This window comes from Eleutherodactylus coqui, chromosome 12, assembly GCF_035609145.1.
Source record: "Eleutherodactylus coqui strain aEleCoq1 chromosome 12, aEleCoq1.hap1, whole genome shotgun sequence".
Taxonomy (NCBI): domain Eukaryota; kingdom Metazoa; phylum Chordata; class Amphibia; order Anura; family Eleutherodactylidae; genus Eleutherodactylus; species Eleutherodactylus coqui.
The window spans coordinates 124,373,971-124,396,676 of NC_089848.1; the positions used below are offsets into that span (position 1 = coordinate 124,373,971).

The following is a 22,706-nucleotide window of genomic DNA, read 5'->3' on the forward strand; positions in this document are numbered from 1 at the left end:
GTGGGAAACTCACAACGGGAACTTTAGTGGTTGATGAAGAAGGCTGGACGCCATCTTGTGAGTCCGAGCTGCTTGTTTCTTGTACAGTTAGAACACAACAGGATCCAGCAACTCTAAAAGTCCTCATCTCAGGATGTAGTGCATATGAAGCTGATATTGCAGAATAATCTTCTTGACTCTGCAAAGTCTGCATATTTAAACTTTTTAAAGCACACAGTCTTGTCCTCCTGGAAATTCTTATCAGTAGGCTCAGCTGACTGAAAATAGGCAACTTTTTAAGCACTCCAGACGTGGGCATGGAAATCCTCTCTGGTCCGGGAAATTGATGGCGGAGGCGTTTTCACTCCAACCAGTGTAAACAGGCACAGAAGCAACTTATCCTGTTCATGATGCCAAGATAGTCCACCCTGCAGCGTCCACGGTGCAGGCCCTAGCCTAGGAGTCAGCGGGTTTTGATGTAGGCCTTGTCATGGTGGCTCTACTGCCTCCCACCCAGAGGGTAACAAGGGACATGTCCAACGAGCCACGAGCAGGCTATTAAAGTTAGGTTAACCTGGGAAGGGTTTACCTGAGTCCACTCTTGTCATGGGTGACACCACTGTTCCTTCCTCCGCTGTGATCTCTTGGCAAATGAATAAAGAGTCCACACACAGGGTGACGTTATAAAGGCAGAACTGGGAACAGTCAGAAAAGCCGTTTACTGGAAACACAACTTGTAACAACTCCAATACAGTTCAAGCTTACATCCACCGGCAGGACAGATAGTGCAGGAGAACACATGAAGTGACGGGGAAAAATGCAGGAGAACAGAGGGACTTACATAGGCCAAGTTATCTGTGGTTCTCTGGTCCTGGACACTTTTTGTTTTTTTCACGAACACCTTGATGACTCTCTACCGGTACCCACTCACAGGGTGGTAGAATTGCATTCCACACTGCACCGTGCGAACTCGCACTTCTTGCAGCTTGTCACACCTCTAACTCTCCATACAGGGAAGAAAAAGGGGGTTCATGGCACCAGTAGTCTATCTGCTCAGCCTCCTCCATAACCTCTACATACAGAATAAAGGTGCTTGTGTGCAGGCCAGCTTCTGTCGGGATGGACAGGTGAATAGAACCAGCCAAGACAAACTCCAACCTCTACTCTCCTCACTTATGCACCTTGCAACCACATATAGAAAAGAAGGTCACATGACAGACAAATAGATACTTTTCCAGACGTAACCCAGACTGTAACCTATTGAGTGCTGCAGCTGTGCAACACACATCATATTTACTCACATGGAACACACTGACAATACACATAAGCACAAGACTACATAGACCATTGAGAAACTTCCATTTGTTAAAGGGGTTGTCCCGCGCCGAAACGTTTTTTTTTTTTAACCCCCCCCCCCCCCCCCCGTTCGGCGCGAGACAACCCCGATGCAGGGGTTAAAAAAACAAACCGCTCAGCGCTTACCTGAATCCCGGCGGTCCGGCGTCTTCATACTTACCTGCTGAAGATGGCCGCCGGGGTCTACTCCCTCCGTGGACCGCAGCTCTTCTGTGCGGTCCATTGCCGATTCCAGCCTCCTGATTGGCTGGAATCGGCACGTGACGGGGCGGAGCTACACGGAGCCGGCATTCTGCACGAGCGGCTCCATTGAAGAGAGCAGAAGACCCGGACTGCGCAAGCGCGGCTAATTTGGCCATCGGAGGGCGAAAATTAGTCGGCTCCATGGGAACGAGGACGCTAGCAACGGAGCAGGTAAGTAAAAAACTTTTGATAACTTCTGTATGGCTCATAATTAATGCACAATGTACATTACAAAGTGCATTAATATGGCCATACAGAAGTGTATAACCCCACTTGCTGCCGCGGGACAACCCCTTTAACTTCTGTACACTACAAATCTAGGTGGTGGTGCCTCCTCAATGAATGTGGCTTAGTGGTTAGCACTGTCGCCCTGTAGTACTAGGTTCAAATCTCACCAAGACAACATCTGCATGGATTTCGAAAAACACCATACAGATGTCATATTTGGTCAGACACGAACCTGAAACTCCAGCACTGCAAGGCAGTAGTGCTACCAACTGAGCCACCACATTTGTTCTTTGAGAAGAAGAATAAACACAACAGGACATAACAACTACATACAGATATTGCCTTTGGGCAGAATTGAATTCAGAACTCCACCACAGCAAGGCAGCAATGGTAACAACTGAGCCACCATGCATAAACATAGAGCATACAAACTCCATGCAGATGTTGCCCATAGTCAGAACCTAGAACCACAGCGCTACAAGGCAACAGTGCTAACCACTGAGGGCTCAGTCACACGGGCGCATCGGCACCCGTACACCGGCGCCGATGCGCCCGTGTGACTGACAGAAGACGGCCGTACCTGAAGACAGCCGTCTCTCTCCAGCGCTGATGAAAGAACACATGACCGGCAATGAAGCCGGTCACATGTTTTTCCTCCTGGCGCTGCAGAGAGACGTCTGTCTTCAGGTACAGCCGTCTGCTAGGTGCAGTAACACGGGCACCGATGTGCCCGTGTGACTGGCCCTGAGTCACATTCATTGAAAAGCCTCCCCCTTTTATTTCTCTTCCTCCTGTTATTTCTGTTCCTCCTCTCGTTCACAAGAAAACAGATTTATTTCACATTTTGAAAAAAAGACATTAAGCTGAAAGCATTTTATCTGTTTTACGGATTTCTTTTGAACATCTGTCAAAAAAACATCTGTTTTGCTGAATAGCGTTTTTGCTAAAACTCGATCAGTTCAAAATATGCTAGTGTGACTGTAGCCTTTGTTTTTGGGGGTAATTTTACTGTTAAGGGTGACTACCCACTAGCATTTGCGAATTTGCTGCATTTTTTCCAGGTGTCTATGGGGCTTTCTAATGTTAAAAATGCATTGCCGCAAAATCGCAATTTACCGTGAAACCGCAATTTTGCGCGATGGGATTTTAACATTAACAAGTCCCACAGACCCCTGGAGAAAAAAAACTGTGAATTTCACAGTGAAAAAGAACTGTAGTGGGCGGTCACCCTAAAGTGTTGTTCCTTCTTAAAGTTTTGTTTCCTTTATCTGGAGTGTGTATATTCGGTACCGTGTTACTTTGCTATTGGATATCTCATTGGTGCTTTAGTCCAATCGCTGCTCTCCATGCAGCGGGGCCCGGCATCTCTTACTTTCTTATCTCATACAGAGAGAATCCGCTCTGCAGAGTTTTAGTTTCTATGATACTCAAATGTGACATTTTCTGAATCTAATTTTTTAAGGGGATTGATTGTGTGACTTTGCAACTTGGAAGTCTGCTTGATACCGGTACCTGGATTGTGGAGGATTGTAACCTTATAAAAGGATACATCTGCCAGAAATATAAAGGTAAGTTCAGACATGGAAACATTTCCATTTTGTAGACAAAGTGTGACCCTGGGCAAAGTTAAAAGTGGGGCCCCAAATTTTGACATTTTGCACCAACACAACCACATTCAGTCAACTCAGTAAATAAAACAAATCCTGTATAATCATGTCGTACCGCAGTCTTCAGAATCCAGCCCAGAGCAGACTAAAAAACAGAATATCAGATCTCAGCCCCCAGACCAGAATAGAAAAACACTTACTTTTGGCTTTGTTGGAAAAAAAAAATATTCACTACCAGGTGTAAAAAAAACGGATTCGTCCAAAACAGTTGTGGCCCCTTTTTGTGTGTCTTGCGGGTCTTTTGTGGATGAGCAATTTGGATCTGTTGTGTATTTTAACACTGCCATTGGACCCAGCAGGGAAAATCCAAAGCAAATCTGCTGCAAATGTAAAATCAGCAGAGCGTTTCAGTTTCTGCCGTCAGTGGATGAGATTTCCTGAAAATCCTCTTTTCTGGTACTGCAAAACTCTGCAGGTTTCCCGCAGCCAGTTAGGGTATGTCCACATGTAATAGATACGCTGTGGATCTTCCTATATGGAATTCTGCATTTAAACCTGCAGCAGATTACAGTTCAAGAAAACACAATGAACGAGATTCCAATAAAACTCCCCCACACACTGCAGAAACCATACGCAGCGTTAGCTGGCCGGCACCGGCAGTAAGACTTTCAAGCAATTCATTCTGCAGGAAATTCACATGTAACGTACATAGATTCTACTGCAGATTCATTGCAGACTTTGCAGCGGAATTGCGGAAAAATTCGTAATCGATAGTCAATACATACTGTGTAGATACATTCAGGAGGGATAGCTAACACTAGAGAAGAGAGGGAGTATTCAAAAAGATCTAGATAAGCTTGCACAGTGGTCAGCGACTAACAGAATGGGATTTAACAAGGAGAAATGCAAAGTCCTACATCTAGGCAAGAAAAATGAAAAAGGCACATAGAGAAAGGGAGGAATCGGGCTAAGCCGCCTTTTGGCTGCACAATAATGACTAGCTGGAGTTCAGCAGCCGTACACATGGAAGTTAGAAGCGCACGCCTCACAAATTCTTCTTACATATAAGGCCCAATGTCCACGGGCAGAGTTTAATTATAAAATCTGCGCGTGTCTCCTGCGCAGGAGATCCGCAGCTCTAGCCGCCAATAGGGAAGCATTAGCATCTACATGGCAATTGAAAGCATGTGGCTGTTATTTTCTTTCCCGGCGTGCGAATCACACATGCGGGTAGAAATCACAGCATGCTCCATTTTTCTGTGGATCACGCAGGACGGCTTCCATTGAGATTAATAGAAGCCGTCCTATCCGCGGCACACCTGTCACTGTGGACATACTGCGGATCTGCGTGAAAGCAGGAGATCAGAAAAAGGAAAAATAGCAGTGCACATGCGTCCGGCATGTCGCCGGCACGTCCAGACGCATCCGCTGAAGAAAGAAGATCTGGCCGGCACAGAGGAGATCCGTGCTGGAGCCGAAGAGCTAGGGAATGGTTTTTCTCCCTATGTCTCCGGGCACGGTTAGATACCGCTGTGGGATTCAGCAGTGGAATCCGTGCGCACAAGTGGGCATTGGGCCTAACTCCGAGCCCTCATTATCCAAGTCATAACCTTGTTTGCTAACTTTTGAGACAGTAGATTCTGAAATGGGAACTTATAAATTCTCACACTCCACACTCTTGTATAGGATCTCACCTAGGACATTTGAATTCAAGATAGTGCATATGACCGCATAATGAGTACAGACCTCATAAACCAGGGGTGTCAAACTCAGTTTCACCGAGGGTCACATCAGGCTTATGGTGACCTTCAAAGGGCCGATTGTAAGACAGTACAGTAAGGGCTCGTTCACACAAGCGTATTTGCGTGCATAATATGCAGTGAATAGAAGTTATTGATGTCAATGAGTTCATTCACATGATGTATATTTTCACACAGCATGACCTATTTTGTTGTGTACGACGCACCCCAGTAGGCCATTGAAGTGAATGGGCTGCGCAAATACATGGTGAATGCGCAGGAAACCTGTGTATTCACTGCATATTTGCGCACCATCTCAGTGGGCCCATCTGCGTTCTTTTTTGCGTTCCCAAATATGCAGGCATAAGCGAATTTCGATTGCGCAAATACGTAACGTATTTGTGCGACCGAAATATGATTACACCCGCGTGAACAAGCCCTAATAGTGACCCCTATAGTGGTCGCAGTAGTAATAGTGTCCCATATAGTGGTCGTAGTAGTAATTGTAAATCTCATAGTGGCCCCAGTAAAAATATTGACCCCCACAGTGGCCCCAGTAGTAACAGGGTACCCCACAGTGGCCCCAGTAGTAACAGGGTACCCCACAGTAGCCCCAGTAGTAAGAGCGATGTACACAGTAGCTCCAGTAGTAAGAGCGACCCCCACAGTAGTAATAACCCCACAGCAATTTTATCCCCAACAGTATTAAACCCCCACCACCTCCCCCAACAGCAGCAATATTACCCCCCCAACAGCAGCAATATTAATCCCCCCCGAACAGCAGCAATATTAACTCCCCCCAACAGCAGCACTATTAACCCCCCCCAACAGCAGCAATATTAACCTCCCCCAACAGCAGCACTATTAACCCCCCCCCCAACAGCAGCAATATTAACCCCCCCCCCCAACAGCAGCAATATTAACCCCCCCCCCCCCAACGGCAGCAATATTAACCCCCCCACCCAACGGCAGCAATATTAACCCCCCCCCCGAAACGGCAGCAATATTAACCCCCCCAGCAGCAGCAATAATATTAAACCCCCTCAGCAGCAGCAATAATATTAACCCTTCCCCCAGCAGCAATAATATTAACCCCCTCCCGCCCCAGTGACAGCAGCAATAATATTACCCCCCCCCCCCCCCCCAGCAGTAGCAGCAGCAGCAGCAATAATAATATTAACCCTCCCCCCAAAGCAGCCACCATTAACCCTCCTTCCTTCCCCAACCCATGCAGCGGGCCACATAACACGAGGCAGTGGGCCGGATTCGGCCTGCAGGCCTTGTGTTTGACACATGTGCCATAAACTAAGACAGACTTTCAAACAAACAAATACAGATCCAAGACCCCTAAGTACAGTAATTGCAGACAACAGACCCCATAATCAAATACAAATCCCAAACCCTTTAAATAAGTGCCGACCGTAACTAAATACGAAGGCCAGACCAGACCCCCTAAAACAAGTTAGACCCTCCTAAGCTCTGAATTAATAGAGACACCAGACTCCTCCTAAACACAATCCTCATACCAGACTATCCCCAGAATTCAGACCCAAGACCAGACATACAGATATTCACCTCTCCTCTTCCTGCAATTTGCCTCACTCTTAGACTTCGCTGCAAGCAACACTCTGATGCAGGATGTGTATCCTGTAGTGATGCAAACAAAATAGGCCGACATATCCAAAAAACAACGCAATGAATGTGTAGGTGGGGGTCGCCATTTCTGAAATGTTATAAAGCAGAATCTCCTATTAAAGTGGTTGTGTTGTTTACAAAAGGCAAGACTGGTACAAAATAGTCATTTGTATCTTATACCGCTATTAAGGGGAATGTGCCGCTGAGCGTAGGGACCGTCCCGCTGAATCCTGCACACTGGTTTACCATGCAGTTGGAGAGTCAAGAGCTGAACAAACAGGTCACAAGCCACATGGACTCTTGCCATATTGATTTCTTTTAAATACGCTATAATGTAATTTCTAATCTCTTCTAATGTAAGAGTTTCTTGACTTCTTGCTAACTTGTTTGTTTGCATTAACTTGCTTTAGACCCCAGTCTGCCGGTTCTTCCCACCACTCCTCCTGCCCGTAACTACTATAAATATGGAGATGCCAGCTACAAGTTTGATAAAACCAAGGGGAGCTGGAATGATGCCCGTCAGGCGTGTCGGATGGATAACGCACAGCTAGTCAGCATCTTAGACGAGTTCACCGCATCTTTTCTAAGACTTCACTTGGCTAAAGATAAGGAGCCTTTTTGGATCGGCCTCTACAGCGGGAACGAGGTGAGAAGAATTTTATTTTATTTTTTTTTTTTTAAATCAATTTTTTATTAAGGTTTTTTCATAATATATTCCATATATCGATACATTTGAATGAGACGCTGATTGGATTAAACATTTCTTTCAATATATAACTTTTTCGTGTGGCCGGCAGGACTCGCATGGGTCTCCTCCTTACTGATCTCGGGTCACTGACCCTCCCTCAGTCCCTCCCCCTCCTCTGTGGGGCAGTAAACTGGGAGATGCGGAATCTAGTAAATGCCGGTAAGTCTTCCAGCTTGTAGGCCGGTTAACCGATTCCCCTAGGTGGACAGAGACAGATTAGGTTGTTCATCTAAAATATGCCACCTGCCGGTCCCACTGATACAGAACACAGAAGTAAAAACTGTAATTCTTCCTATGTGTATTAAAGGTCTGGGGTTGATGGGGGTCTAGGGGGGGGGGGGGGTTAATGCGGTGTTGGGAGAGGGAAATGTGCCCGGGAGAGAGGCTCCCAGTGTTTAGATTAGGGTCCCCAGGGGGGAGGTGTCTCTCTCTCTCTTACCTCCACTCAGGCCTCTCCGCTTCAGCTGGGGCACATCACGTCTACGTTCATGTCCAACGCTCGGGGTCCGATCTGTTACCTGAGCCTACCGGTGTCTGGGGCACGTCTCGTCCCCTAAACACAAGATGCTCACCCCTCCTATCTTTGTGTCCAGGTATTAAGTACGCCCTCTACGGATTTTTCCTTCTTAGTTCTCTCCAAGGGAACCAGGTTAGAATGAAATCTTCCTGAGTACCCTTCGCCCAGCTCGTCAACTCCTCCAGATTACAAATTAAAGGGGTGGTCTCGCGAAACCAAGTGGGGTTATACACTTCTGTATGGCCATATTAATGCAGTTTGTAATATACATCGTGCATTAAATATGAGCCATACAGAAGTTATTCACTTACCTGCTCCGTTGCTAGCATCCTCGTCTCCATGGTTCCGTCTAAATTCGCTGGCAGCTTGCTTTTTTAGACGCGCTTGCGCAGTCCGGTCTTCTCCATTCAGCACGAGCCGCTTCAGTGTGCTCCCCGCTACAGCTCTTCTGCGCATGCGCAGACGAGCTGTCACTGCTCGGGAGCGCGCTGGAGCGGCCATTCTGTACCTTCCTCTGTTAGAGGAAGGTGCAGAGCTGCCGAGCTGTCCGGAGAAGCCGCCCAGCTGTCCCGCCGTCCAGCTGTCCTGGTAAGTGATGGGCCGGGGGGGCTGCCGCTGCGCCGGGGGGGGGGGGAGTCTGTCGCTGCGCCGGGGGAACTAGCGCTGGGCCGGGGGGGGGCTGTCGCTGGGCCGGGGGAACTAGCGCTGGGCGGGGGGGGGGGGCTGTCACTGGGCCGGGGGGGGGCTGCCGCTGTGATGTGGGGGGGGGGGGCTGCGCCGGTTACCTTCTGCCTGGCGGTGGGTGACTGGTCGGCCGTGTTCACTCCAGGGGTCCGGTCGGCGGCTGCGGGGCGTCTGGTTGCCATGGAGACACAGCTGGTAGCGTCTCGGGAGCGCGCACGTCGGGCTACAGCAAGCGATGCGAAAAGAGCTGGCGGCCATCTTGGGAAAAAGTTTTATAAGTTGCTGAAACGCTGGAATGGTAAGTAGAAACCAGCTAGGAAAGTCATTTACAGGGGTAATTAGTAATGTGTGTTTAATTAGGGGGACTGGGCAAAAAAAAAAATTCACTGCTTCCTCGAGACATCTCCTTTAAGTCTGCTTTTTCTCTCCACTGGGTTAGTGAGGGCGGAGTCTGTTGTAGCCAGTTCAAGGGGATGAGGGCCTTAGCTGCATCTAATAACGATGCTATTAGTTTATTCTTATAGGGATGAAAGTTTGCGGCTGGTTTCCATAGAAACACAATTTCTGGGGAGATCGAGAAATCAGGGGAGAGAACTTTCAAGTCTCTCTCTACCTCCCTCCAGAATGTCGTGACTCCCGGGCAGTCCCACCAGATGTGGAGGTAGGACCCTATTGCCGCGTCGCACCTCCAACATCTGTCGTGGGTAGCAAGTTTATAATTGTACAGCCATTGAGGGGTTTTGTACCACCGTACTAGTAACTTATAGTGGCTTTCTTGCATAAGAACACATGGTGATCGGCCGTACGCTAATTTTAAAATTACCTTGGTGTCGGCCGTCGATAAAGAAATCTTCAGCTCTTTTTCCCAGGAAATTAAGAAAGCAGGTTTCGCAAATAGAGGGGGGCTATGAAGCTTTTCCTAATAAAGGATATCTTTCTGGAGTTTGCGCTGCCTGTTTCAGTTGTAGTTTCAAAAGTTGTTTTGGGTCTAGTTGATGTATGTTTGTTGAGGAAGGTGCTAATGACTTTTCTAGCGTGAGCGAGCTGTAGGAAGGAGAGAGTGTTGTTGGGTGCCAGTGTGGTCAGTATGTCCCCTGGGGTCCTGTGAGCTAAGGCCTGCATGTCTCCAACTTTGGTGTCTCTCAACTGTTTCCAGATGCTTAAGGAGCCCGGGTCTGGTTGAAGGTCTAGTAGCCTATATATACTTCGTATTGGTGTTAGGGGTGAAGGGGCTGGGGCCAATGTTTCTTTGAGTTTGTCCCAGTTCTCACATAGGCCTTTGAGCAGGATGTTAAATCCTTTTGCTCTATATTGACTCTTCACCGGGAACCATAAGTCTTCCACAAGACGGTCTCCGTGAGAGGCTCTTGCAAATTCCTGGAGTAATGGGTCCCTAGAGGGATGCGTAAGGTCCATCCAATAGCTAAGTTGGTTAGCTTGATAGTAATCTCGGACGTTCGGCAGGTCCATTCCCCCCTCCGTCCTTCTCCTTGTCATTAGACTATACGCTAGCCTAGGTCTCTTCTGTCTCCATACAAATCCCGTAAAAAGTGTTCGGATCGATTTGAAATAGGAAAAAGGGAGATGGATTGGTATCATGCGTAATTTGTATAGGATTACGGGTAAGACATATGACTTCAATACGTTCTTTCTCCCAAACCATGAGAGACATGGGAGGTCAAAGGATTGTAGAAGCTTTTTTATTGAAGGAACTAAGGGTTGAAAGTTCTGCGTGAACAGATCTTCTGCTTTTTTGGTGAGTTTGATCCCAAGGTATTCTACCACCGTCTCGGACCAGGCAAAGGGTGAACCGGATCTCCACGTCGCGTCACATGTCTCGGGGATCGAGACATTAAGAATCGTAGATTTAGTAAAATTAACTTTAAAATTTGAGAGGAGGCCAAAGTCCCGGAGTAGTGTGGTCAATCTAGGTATGCTTCTTTCGGGCTGCGTGATCACGAACATTATGTCGTCCGCGAAAGCAGCTGCTGACAGTGTGTACGAGTGGACGCTCAGCCCTTTTATGATCGGGTCTTGCCTCACCCACTGTAGGAGGGGTTCCAGAGTTAAAATAAATAGCGTAGGGGAAAGTGGGCACCCCTGCCGTGTCCCATTTCGTATATCGAACGGGGGTGACAGGGAGTCATTCACCTTGAGTCTGGCATGGGGTTTTGAATAGAGGGAGAATATAGCTGAGATGAGTGTTGGGGGGAAGTTAAATCTAACGAGTACCCTTTCCATGAAGGTCCAGTCCACCCTATCAAAGGCTTTCTCAGCGTCTGTGCTGACGAAAGCCGTGGGGATTTTTCTGGTTTGTGCGTATTTGGCAGCGTGGAGCAGCCTGAGGCAATTTTCTCTGCCCTCCCTACCTTTCACAAAGCCCGCCTGTTCGGGGTCGATTAGAGAAGGGATGAATTCCCCCATTCTCCTGGCCAGAATTTTGGCCCAGATTTTGACATCTTGATTGATAAGCGATATTGGCCTATAACTACTGCATTGCTCCGGATCCTTATTTTTTTTCAGAATGAGGGTGATATGAGCCCCCTGGGCTTGTTTAGGGAGGTCGGCGCCATTTAAGAGGGCATTTAGTGTTTCTGTCAAACGGGGGAGTAATTGGGCCCTAAAGATCTTGTAGTATGTTAGTGTTAAGCTATCAGGCCCTGGGCTTTTGCCCTGTGGGAAGGAGTCTAGGGTCTCCTCCACTTCCTTTAGCGTGATCAGGTTTAGTAGGGAGGCTGCGTCTGTGGAGTTTAGTTTGGGGAGCTTTAGGGAATTCAAAAATGAGTCTATTCTATCTTTAGTGTGCAAACATGAAGGGAGATCTCCTGATTCCCTCAAATTATAGAGTTGTGAGTAGAATCGTTGAAACTCCCTGGCTATATCCGGGGTGGCAGAGACCACTTTCCCCGTTTTGTGTTTTTAATGTGTGAATAGCATTCCTGGTCTTGGTCTTTTTTAAGAGTGAGGTCGTAAGTTTGCTGCCTCGGTTGCCATGGGCATAGTATATTTGTTTTAAGTACATATGCTTCTTATTAAACTTGTCCATTAGCAGGCAGCGTAGTTGATGTCTTTTGGTAGCTAATTCTTCTAGGTTATTTTTCGTTTGTGACAGTTTAGCTGTGTATTCTAGTTTTGCTATTTGGGCCAGTAGATTATCGGTTTCTTTTTGTTTTTTGATCTTTGAGCCGAGGGCTATTAGTAGGCCTCTTACAAAGGCTTTATGCGCCTCTCAGACCGTTGGTAGTGCCGTGTTTCCATCTGAATTAATTTGGAAGTATTCCTCTAATAGTCCCTCTATCTTAGATCTGTCTTCAATGGGATCCAATAGGGAGTCGTTCAGTTTCCATTTCCACTCACCCGGAGCAGGAAAAGGAAGGCAAATATCCACATGAATAGGGGCATGATCCGAGACGGTGATAGAGCCCATGCTCGCCTTTTTTATGCATGCCAAAAGGTTGGAGGAAGTAAGTATATAGTCAAGTCTTTGGAAGGTAGAATGAACATGGGAGTAATACGAGTAGTCCTTAGTCGAGGGATGGAGGTAGCGCCAAGCGTCCGAGATTCCTAGTTCCTGTATAGAGCGTCCTAGTCTCCTCAATTTTGCTTGGGGGATTTGGGATCAGCCCGAAGAGGAATCCAATAGAGGATTCAGGGTAGCATTTAGGTCCCCGCCCAAAATAATATATCCTGAGACAAACTGCCTCAGGGTATCTAGCTGTTCAATTAGCCAGGATGTTTGATCTGAGTTGGGTGTGTATAGGTTAGCTATTGTTAATTTAATGTTACTTATTGAGCCCCTGAGGAAGAGCACTCTACCCTCTCCATCCTGGTGTTGCGCTTCAAGCTTAAATGGGGTTGATTTGTGGAATACTGTCGTTACCCCTTTAGAGGCCGAGCTCGGGTGGGTACTATGGAAGTATTGCGAGAAACCTAATCCCTTTAAGGGAAAATGTTTGTCGTTTTTGAAATGTGTTTCTTGCATCATGAGTATTTTAGTTTTACATTTTCTAAGGATGTAAGCTATATTGTGTCTCTTACCCATGGAGTTCAGACCCCGAACGTTGAACGACGTGAACCTCACTGGAGCCATGCCGAGGGAAGTCATTCGAGCCTCCAGCTGTACCTATAGGGATAAGCGAGCAGAGAGAAAGAACGAGATGCGTAATTTGAAAGTGGCTTCGGGAGGTCTTCCTGTTTCTTGAACTTTTAGGTGGGTCCTCTCTATATGCACAAGAGTATAGGAAAGGGGAGGGGGGTGAGGAAGAGCGAGGTAAGGTAAGATGGGATGGGATGGGAGGGGTGTATAGGTGGGAGCAGTCCCGGTATGTACTCGGGAGTTACAGATAGAGTGTACAACAAACAATTTAAGTCGACTTGAATCGAGTCAAGTTTAAATTAGAATTCCAGGGGAGCGTCAGGTGAGTCGTGGTCCACGCAGTCCCAAGGGGGGGTGCGCGAAGCAGCTCACCAGATCTCCCGAGTCCTCTTGCGGGTAATCAAAAGTAGGTGAATTTAACAAACAACAATAGTAATACTTTTGTTTGGGTCTGGCCAATAGGGCCAGGCCCCGCCACAGGTAAGCATCCCCGCCAACAATATGGGTACAGTGAGCAAAAAAACGTCTGCTCAAAAAGAAAACTTTTTCAACTGGTGCAATGAACTGCAGCTTTTTCCAACTTCACTTTTCAAATAGAGCCTCAGTTGCTCAAGTTCTTAAAGGGGTTGTCTCGCGAAATCAAGTGGGGTTATACACTTCTGTATGGCCATATTAATGCACTTTGTAATATACATCGTGCATTAAATATGAGCCATACAGAAGTTATTCACTTACCTGCTCCGTTGCTAGCGTCCCCGTCGCCATGGTTCTGTCTAACTTCGGTGTCTTCTTGCTTTTTTAGACGCGCTTGCGCTGTGCGGTTTTCTCCCTTCGGCTCCGCTCGGCAGCATCGGCCATCATCGGCGTTTTGGCTCCGCCCCCTTGTACGCATCATCGCGTAGCTCCGGCACCCGTCATGGGGCGGAGCTACGCGATGATGCGTACACAGGGGGCGGAGCCAAAACGCCGATGATGGCCGAGCGGAGCCGAAGGGAGAAAACCGCACAGCGCAAGCGCGTCTAAAAAAGCAAGAAGACACCGAAGTTAGACGGAACCATGGCGACGGGGACGCTAGCAACGGAGCAGGTAAGTGAATAGCTTCTGTATGGCTCATATTTAATGCACGATGTATATTACAAAGTGCATTACTATGGCCATACAGAAGTGTATAACCCCACTTGATTTCGCGAGACAACCCCTTTAAGTATTTTCATAAGGGAGGTCCGCTTTGGTTTTCTTTTTCTTCCCTCTGGGGGATTTGGTAGTCCCGGTATTCTGTTCTGCATTGATCGCAAGCAACTGGGGCAGTGGAGAGAGATCTGGAATCGGGAGCCAGTTAGGGACCTCGATCGGTTCCACTTCTAAGAGATGCCAGCATTTCTGTAGATCTTCTGGAGTACGAATGTTGATTCTCCGTCCTTTTAAGTTTATTCCCAGACCGAATGGGAATAGCCATGAGTATTTGATTTCTTTGGCTCGCAGAGCTACTAATAAGGGTCTCATCAGGCGACGTTTGGCTAATGTTGTCGGTGCGAGGTCTTGAAAAAGTGCAATCGGTGCCCCTTCATATTGTAAGTTTCGGTTATTTCTTGAAGCCTCTAAGATTGCATGAGCGTCCGGGAACGCTAAGAGTTTGCATATAACGTCTCTGGGTGGTTCAGACCCAGCTGGTGAGGGTCTCAGAGATCTATGAATGCGTTCGATAGCAATAAGTTTGGCTCTGTCTTGCCTGAGAAGATGAGTGAACAGCTCAGTAGCAATTTTGGCTAAGGTCTCCGATGCCCATGTCTCGGGTAGTCCTTTAATTCTTATGTTATTCCGCCTATTGCGGTTTTCGAGATCCTCTTACATAGTCAGGACCTGATTTAGCTGGTGATGATGCTCTCTTACTATTTGCTCAAGTTCTGTTGAGTGTGAAACGAGATTGGATGCAGAGGATTCTAGTTCTTCTACCTTTTTCCCCATTGACTTTATTTCTTCTTTGATCTCTGAGAGATCTGGGACAATCGGTCTAAGTGCCTTGGTAATCAGATTTTTCATAAAGCTTCTCGATACTTGTTCATTTCCCTCTCCCTCTGATGAGGGCTCTTCTTTTCTTTCTAGACTCTGGGATGTAGGAGTTGTTAAGTTCAGAGCTTTCCTGCCAGAGGGGTGGGGGGATCTAGAGACTCTTTCTTTGAGGAACTTTTGCATGTCTGATTGTCCCTTAATTGGTCTGGGTGTGTCGAGGGTGTCAGCGCTTCTGTCTCGGTTATTCTTCCCCATGCTTTGTAGGTGTTGGCTAGAGATTTCTACCCCGCGACAAGGCCCGGCCCCTCAGAGCGCCTTCTCAGGGGGTCATTGAGTGCCTGCGGTTTCTTTCTAAGAATACAGTTGCTTGCAGTGGAATGTTATGATTGGCTCGCAAGTGTATCACTGTTAAGCCGTTGGCTGTGCTCGGTGGGAGCAGTTTTTCTTGTGGGGCTCCGGACGGAACTTCCTTATAAAAATTTAAGCAAAGCCTGTAAACGCAGTCACTTGTGTGTCTAATAAATGTAGGTGCTTTCGTCACTTTCACTCTTGTCTCCTAACCCACCGAGTGTTGTCTGTTCTGATAGACAGGGGAGTAGGGCTCAACTCCTTGTTCCCTATGGTTTGTGGTATGAGGACTCAAATTTGTTTGAGGCAGTTGCGTGGTAGGACTGTTGGGGTCCTCAGGTGGTGCGCAGATGGGTGCTGCTGTAATGCCCAGGAGTCTCAGGGGCCGAAGGGTTCTCTGGGGTGTTGAACCCAGGGCCTATAGATAGGGGGTACAGATCCTGTTTGTGGTGCCTCAGTTCAGACTTCCCTGGGGCGCCCAGGAGGTTTATTTATATAGTCAATGTCTCCCGATTCTTCCCCCTTTAAGGATTACAGGATGGGTATAGGGGTTCTATGGTTCTCTCCCACTGTATCTTGGTGGGGTGCTCTCTGGCGCTGTGAGTCTGCGGTACTCGGGCCGACCTGGCTATGCAGGGTGCTGCTGTTGTGGTCTTTGGTGGAGGGGGAGGGGTGCGATTCTTCTCGCGCTGTAAGGAGAAGCGCGCGGTGGGGGGTGTCGGGGGGTGCAGTTACGGTAGTGCAGCCCTCCTGGTGTTAGCCGTTCCTGCTGGATTTACCCCACCACCTGCTTCTGCGGTCTGAGCTGGGAGCTGCTCCTCGCTCCCTCCGATCCGCAGCGTGGGCCTCTTTCCCCACTCACCACTTCCCGCCTTTGTGAGGGTCGCCGCTGCCGTGTTGTTCCGCGGCTCCTCAGGTGTCTGCACCCACCTTCTTCGTCCGGTTCTCGTCCGGAGTGTCCATTCAGGTATTTGAGAGGTCGCCGCTGCCCGCTCCTGCCCGTCCGGGCTCTATCACTTCTCTCGCTTCCGCGTCGGCACCAAAATCGAGGTCCCGGCTTCTTTATCGGTGCTAGGTCCTAGCGGGCAGCCGCGGTTTAGAAGACTCCGGAGCGTCTCTTTCCGCTCCCTAGCTGACAGAGGTGTTGTTGGCGATAATGAGCGGGGTCTCTGAGAGGCAGGGGTGCCGTCAATTCGGTTTTTCTGCTCTGGGTGTCCGGAGTAAGGGCTCCGTGCATCCGCTCTCTCTGTTCGCTAGGCCACGCCCCCCAAGAATTTTATTATTAATAATTTTTAATTCATAAGAAAAAAACAGATAGAAACTTCTAGGCAACGTGGATCTGCTCCTAGAGAATGTGCTGACCTCTCCTTTGCACATCAGTAGACATTTGGCAGTCATGGTTAAACTTGAGTGACTTAGACTGCGGGCAGATTGTAGATGTCCAGAGGTGTGCTGCCAGTATTTCTGAACAGTTCCACCTGCTCTCTGTCATCAAGATCAAATAACTAGGGAGTGGTTGGAGGAAAACAACAAAGAACTCTCCACACGGTCTTGGTCCCAAATTCACTGGAATGTAATTGCATTGGAAATGTTTGGGATATGGAAAGGATTGTGAGATCTGCTCCCACTTATCCACAAAATGTGCACCAACTGATGGAGTTGCTGCAGCGGACATGGGTCGAGTTGAGTATAGAGGATGTTCGCCACTTTGTGGAATCTGTTGCCTAATGTCATAAAGATGTGATCTCCCAAAAAATGGGCCATCCCATCATATAGTAGATATGCCTAATGCAGTGATTCAGTGTAGGTACAAGCTCTCAAACTTCCTCCCATGGTAGCATAACTTTTCATAAAGCACTTTTTCAATGGCCCCAAATTTCCTACATATGAGAAGGCAAAAAGCCTAAAATAATTATCGAGTGACAGAAGCTCCCAAAAGTGCTATACATACACCCTCTAGCAATCCATAGGCACCATTGTAGCCTCCATACTACTACAAGCCATAGACTCACTTGTAAGTGTCAGCCATAAGTGTCCTCATAAATAATGCAGCCACCTGCTTGAAGGATGCGTCCTAATTAGAGCCTATGGATGTTATAGATAGGGTGTTAATGTCCTAGCAGAAGCCTTTGTTATGATTAATGTACTGGCATAGAGGACTATGGTACTACAGTATAAGTTTAAAGTAATGTTGTAAAATACCCCTTAAAGTGACCCATTATTTTTGGGACAAAATTCTATCGTGGGACCGGTCGGTGAAGATGGTATATTACATGCACTTGATCTTCTTCTCCAACACTCCATTACGTTGTTCTGGTCCTCTTTTCAGAAAGCCAAGATGGTCACCAACATTTTCTACCTAGACTGTGCTATGCTCTGTAATTGGCCAGCACTGATTACATGAGCAGCACTGACCAATCACAGAGCAGGATTAGTGCATTGGTAGCTTCCCAATGCACTATGGGTTATTAGGTAGTCTAAAGACTGTGGCGGTTATCTTGACCACCTGAAATCAAGACTGGAATTGGTGCAACAGAGGAACAAAGGAGAAGATCAAGTGCAGGTAATATACTCCCTCCATGCTCCTATCTTGGAATAGAATTTTGAATGTTGGCCTGAAACTGGAGAGCCACTATAATAAAAAATATAATAAAAATATTTAGTAATTTAATAAGTCTGCAAAAACTGCATAGAAAAGTGAATATTTAGTATAGAATACATCTTATTATTCATATAACACTGTGAAAGTATGAACATGTATTTTATGCAGTAGTGTCATGTGCATAATATTTGTACCCAGTGCAAAGCAAGATAAGTATGTGTGCAAAAGATTGTAATTACATTTTTACTAACAGGGTTTCAGATACTGAGCATGCAGTGCTCTCATAATTACGCTTTGTAATGTTTTACTAAGAGAGAAGTATCACACATGCTGTAGGTTTGAATTGCTTACTTTATGGGAGATGCCCCACATAACCTCTTGCATTGAAACAATAAAACAGAAGAGCTTGAAAACATTAATTGAGTGTTTCTCATTTTCTTCTCCGATGCATCAAATAATAATTTGGCATACCTGATTGATATGGTTACGATACCCCGTGAGCATCACCTAAATTAAGTGATTACTTTAACAATATATAGAAACAAAAATCATATACTTTTTAGGTATCCACACTACTGTTATAAGTTGAAGAATCCATTTATTAGGTAATTTAGTGTGAAATGTTAATCCTATAAGAAATGAATAAAAAATAAAGCCCAAATTTGTATTTTTTTCTGTTTGTGCTTGTCGAGGGTTAATTTGTTCAAACAGACTGGTCAGTTATGTTGTCGGTTCCAAATTGACCTAAGCAGGAGGAGCGCTCCTTGAGAGTCAAAGTACACAAGGTATATGGTGAAACAATGAACTCTGAGTGTTTATTGGCATAGTCTCAGTTTATATAGAAGATCGCCCACGCAGGGATGCGACCTCTGGTAATACAAGGAATAACCTCATGATAAACTCATGACTTCTATATCTGACAATAAACCTATGACATAATCATTCAATAAACTTTGACATTCAGGCTTGATATATGACTTTTAAGAAATAGCTGATTTCACATGACTTTTAGACGAGTACATTAGTAAATATAGAGAAAGAGCTGACCACTTCTTTTGCGGTTAGGCTAGGTCTTACTACATCCCGAGACATCTGGCCTTAGAACTTCCTGATTCCACTTAGATCAGACGTACTTCCTTAAAGAGTCTTGACTTCTGTTACACATACATTATACTGCTAAAATATTCATTTTGCTAAAATAGATTGATAAGCATATATACGGTACTCATTTTTGATAAGCGACATATATTAATTACTTTACTGCCCCTATTGGCCCTTATCATTCCCCCATTTTGGACATCAGGAAGACACACACAGGAATGACAATTATGGGGAATTTTGAGGCTGAGTTGATCCAGAGGAAGGCGAAAACCCTTTTAGGAAAAAGCCAATTATCCTTGTATAAAAGGGAAAAATTCCTTCCTGACCCCAAATATGGCGATCGGAACAAATCCCAAGATCACAGCCGACATTTGACTTTTTAAAATGCATTATTGTTTTCATGAATCTAAACAAATCTTTTATCATTTGTGTGAAACATAAAGTGTATGTTTGACCGCATCATAATAGGAACAATATTCATATACATTAAGAAAGGTATTCTCCTGGAAAACATTGCTCTCCTCTACATCACTATCGTTATGCACTATTGAATATATATCGCGAAGTGTCTTTATTGGAGTGGGGATAGACAGTAAGCAAGTCCGTAAAATATCTTCCCCACTCCGCAGGTTGGGCATGCACATATGGGAAATATTCAGTACGTCTTTTGCAAAGTATTCCCACATGTTGGGGTGTCCTTCCGCCCAAACAGTCCATCTTCTTCTTACATCGACAGTTGATGAGGAATTGTCCCGAAAAGAGAGTAGTCCAAGAAAACAAAGGGTAAATAATACACCTATCCAGACTATCAATGCTGGTGTCCAGGTTGCCATCCTCCTCCCCCACCCTGGGTTGGGCTTACTCTCCACCCCCCTCGTGGTGCTGAGGCGTTGGAACTTTCTTGCAGTGTGAGGCATGGATCCAAGTGGGTTTGCCTTCTAGCTTGACCGAGGTGGGAGTGGTTAACAGCACTTGGTATGGTCCGTCAAAGCGAGGTTCCAAAGTCTTTCTGACGTGTCTCTTTACCACCACCCAATCTCCGGGATTCAGAGAGTGGGATCCTTCCAAACTATCAGGGTCTGAAATAGAAGAGAAGACTAGGTTGTGCGTTATTTTTAGCTTTTGGCATAAATCCTGCACAAAGGAAGTAACTTTATCATGACCCAGGGATAGAGCTTGGGGGTGATACAGTCCTAACCTGGGCACGGAGCCAAAGAGAATCTCATAAGGAGACAGTCCTGTTTTCCTATTTGGCGTGGTCCGTACCGAGTAGAGGGCCAGAGGTAGGCACTCGGGCCAAGGTTTTCCTGTTTCAACCATGGCTTTCTGTATCTTAAGTTTGAGGGTGCCATTGAGTCTTTCTACTTTTCCGGAGCTCTGCGGATGATAGGGGGTGTGAAAGGCCTGCTCTACTCCTAAGGCGGACATGACTTCCTTCATTACCTCACCAGTGAAGTGAGTACCACGGTCGCTCTCAATGGTCTCTGGTACCCCAAATCTGCACACTAACTCTGACACAAGTTTCTTTGCAGTGGCCTGGGCAGTGGCCTTCGGGACCGGGTAGGCCTCAGCCCACCCAGAAAAGAGGTCAATGCATACCAGGACATACTCATACCTTCCTGACCTGGGCAGCTGGATGTAATCTATCTGTAGTCTCTGGAAGGGGTACAAAGGTCGCGGAGTGCACTTCCGAGGGGTCTTTACTACTTGACCGGGGTTGTGTAGTGCACAGATTTCACAAGCCTTGACGTATGCCTTTGCCATCCTGTCAAATCCCGGAGCGTACCACATTTTCTCCACCAGGGCTACCATGGCATTACGAGAAGCGTGCACCTTTCCATGAGCCAAAAGGGCCATACTAGGATAGGCAGCCGCAGGTAAACACATACGGGAACCCATCATCCAACCTTCATTTCCTTTTACTGCCCCTGCACTTGCCCAGCGCTCCTGCTCTTGCCCTGAGGGGAGTAGGTCCACCTCCTTCTGTGGTGGGACAGAGAGGGTCTGGTCCTCGGCAGGGGGATCAGGATCCTCCTCCGCTGGGCAGGACCTGGTCTGAACTCTGCACACGGGTGCCCTCCAGTCCAGCAGGGCTGCAGCCTTTGCTGCTCCGTCTGCCTTCTCGTTGCCTCTGCTTTCCAAGGAGTCCCCTTGGGTGTGTGCCTTTACCTTTATTATGGCTACCTGCTTCGGGAGCATGATAGCTGACATTAAACTACTTACTGTCTCACCATTCTTTATCGGTCTGCCTTGAGCTGTTAGGAAGCTCCGCGCGCGCCAAATCGGCCCATAGTCATGCGCAACGCCAAACGCGTACCTGGAGTCCGTGTAGATATTAGCAGTGACTCCCCGGGCTAACTTGCAGGCCTCGGTCAGAGCGCACAGCTCCGCTTCCTGTGCTGACATATGTGGGGGCAAGGCGCGGCCTATCAGTACTTCATTCATTGATACTACAGCAAACCCTGTCACAAATCTGCCCATCTCATTCTGGTATCGTGATCCATCCACAAACATTTCAAGGTGGGGGTTCAGGAGAGGCTTATCTGTGACATGAGCAAATCCAGCTGTCTCCTGCTCCATCAGAGCAGCACAGTCATGCTGGTGCTCGGCGTCAAAAGCTTCCTCTTCGCCTAGGGAATTGACAAAAAGTTGATCCCCTGTGCTTACTCCCCCTTTTGAATCAGTGTCACCTAATGGCAGTAAGGTGGCCGGATTCAAAGTTGTGCAACGTTGAAATGAGACATTGGATGAAGAGTGTACTGCAAGTTCCATTTTAACCTGTCTAGCAAGAGACAGATGTCTACGGCTCACCTGTGTCAGAATTCCATGTACGTCATGGGGCGTGAGGACCACAAGAGGGTAGTCTAGGACCACCTCAGACGCTTTCTCAAGTAGTGCTTGTACAGCCAGAACTGCTCTTACACAGGAGGGTGAACCCCTGGCTACTGCATCAAGATGTGCACTGTAGTATGCTACAGGGCGCTTTTTGTCACCATGCTCTTGTGTGAGGACGGCGGTAGCATGTCCCGCCATCTCAGTCACGAACATCTGGAAGGGTTTATCATAGTCAGGCAGACCCAGTGCTGGAGCACTGGTAATCTGTATTTTCAGCTGGTGAAAAGCTGACTCGGCTTCCGGAGACAAAGCAAATGGCTTAGAACTCAGGCAGTCGTACAGAGGCTGCATGGTCATGGAGGCAGAGCGAATCCACGGCCGACAATATGAAACTAACCCCAGAAATGTCCGCAACTGAGCATGGGAGGTAGGGAGTGGCATGTCCTCCACCACCTTGGTACGTTCTGGCGTGAGGTGTTTTGTACCAGGACCTAGGCAGTGACCAAGAAACACAACATGAGATTTGCAAAACTGTAATTTGTCTTTACTGGCTTTACACCCGCTGTCTGCAAGAAAACAAAGGAGGCTGAGTGAAGCCGCAACACAGGTGGGTCTGTCCGGTGCACAGAGTAGGAGATCATCAACATACTGAAGCAGGGCCACACCTGGTGGGACCGTCCATGCATCAAGTACAAGCCTCATACATCGGGTGAATTGATTTGGGCTGTTTTGTGCCCCTTGTGGTAGAACAGTCCAGCAGTACTGTTTTCCTCGGAACGTGAAGGCGAACAGGTACTGGCAATCGGGGTGGATCGGGACGGACATAAATGCATTGGCTAAATCGATCAGAGTGTACCAACAGGTTCCGGATGGTATGGTGGACAACAGAGTGTAAGGGTTGGGGACTAAAGGTGTTTCTAGGATGGTCACCTTATTGATTTCTCTTAGATCGTGAACCATCCGGTAAGTATCAGGTTC

The 22,706-nt window shown here is 47.1% G+C and overlaps 1 protein-coding gene across 1 annotated transcript in view; it reads left to right on the forward strand.

The window, feature by feature from the left end:
* Positions 1-22,706, forward strand: part of LOC136586588 (macrophage mannose receptor 1-like) — a 244,980-nt gene that overhangs the window by 197,829 nt on the left and 24,445 nt on the right. The window contains exons 18-19 of the mRNA XM_066584720.1: positions 3,269-3,374; positions 7,198-7,433. Of these exons, the coding sequence (XP_066440817.1) occupies positions 3,269-3,374; positions 7,198-7,433 (342 nt within the window). The remainder of the gene's footprint in view (positions 1-3,268; positions 3,375-7,197; positions 7,434-22,706) is intronic.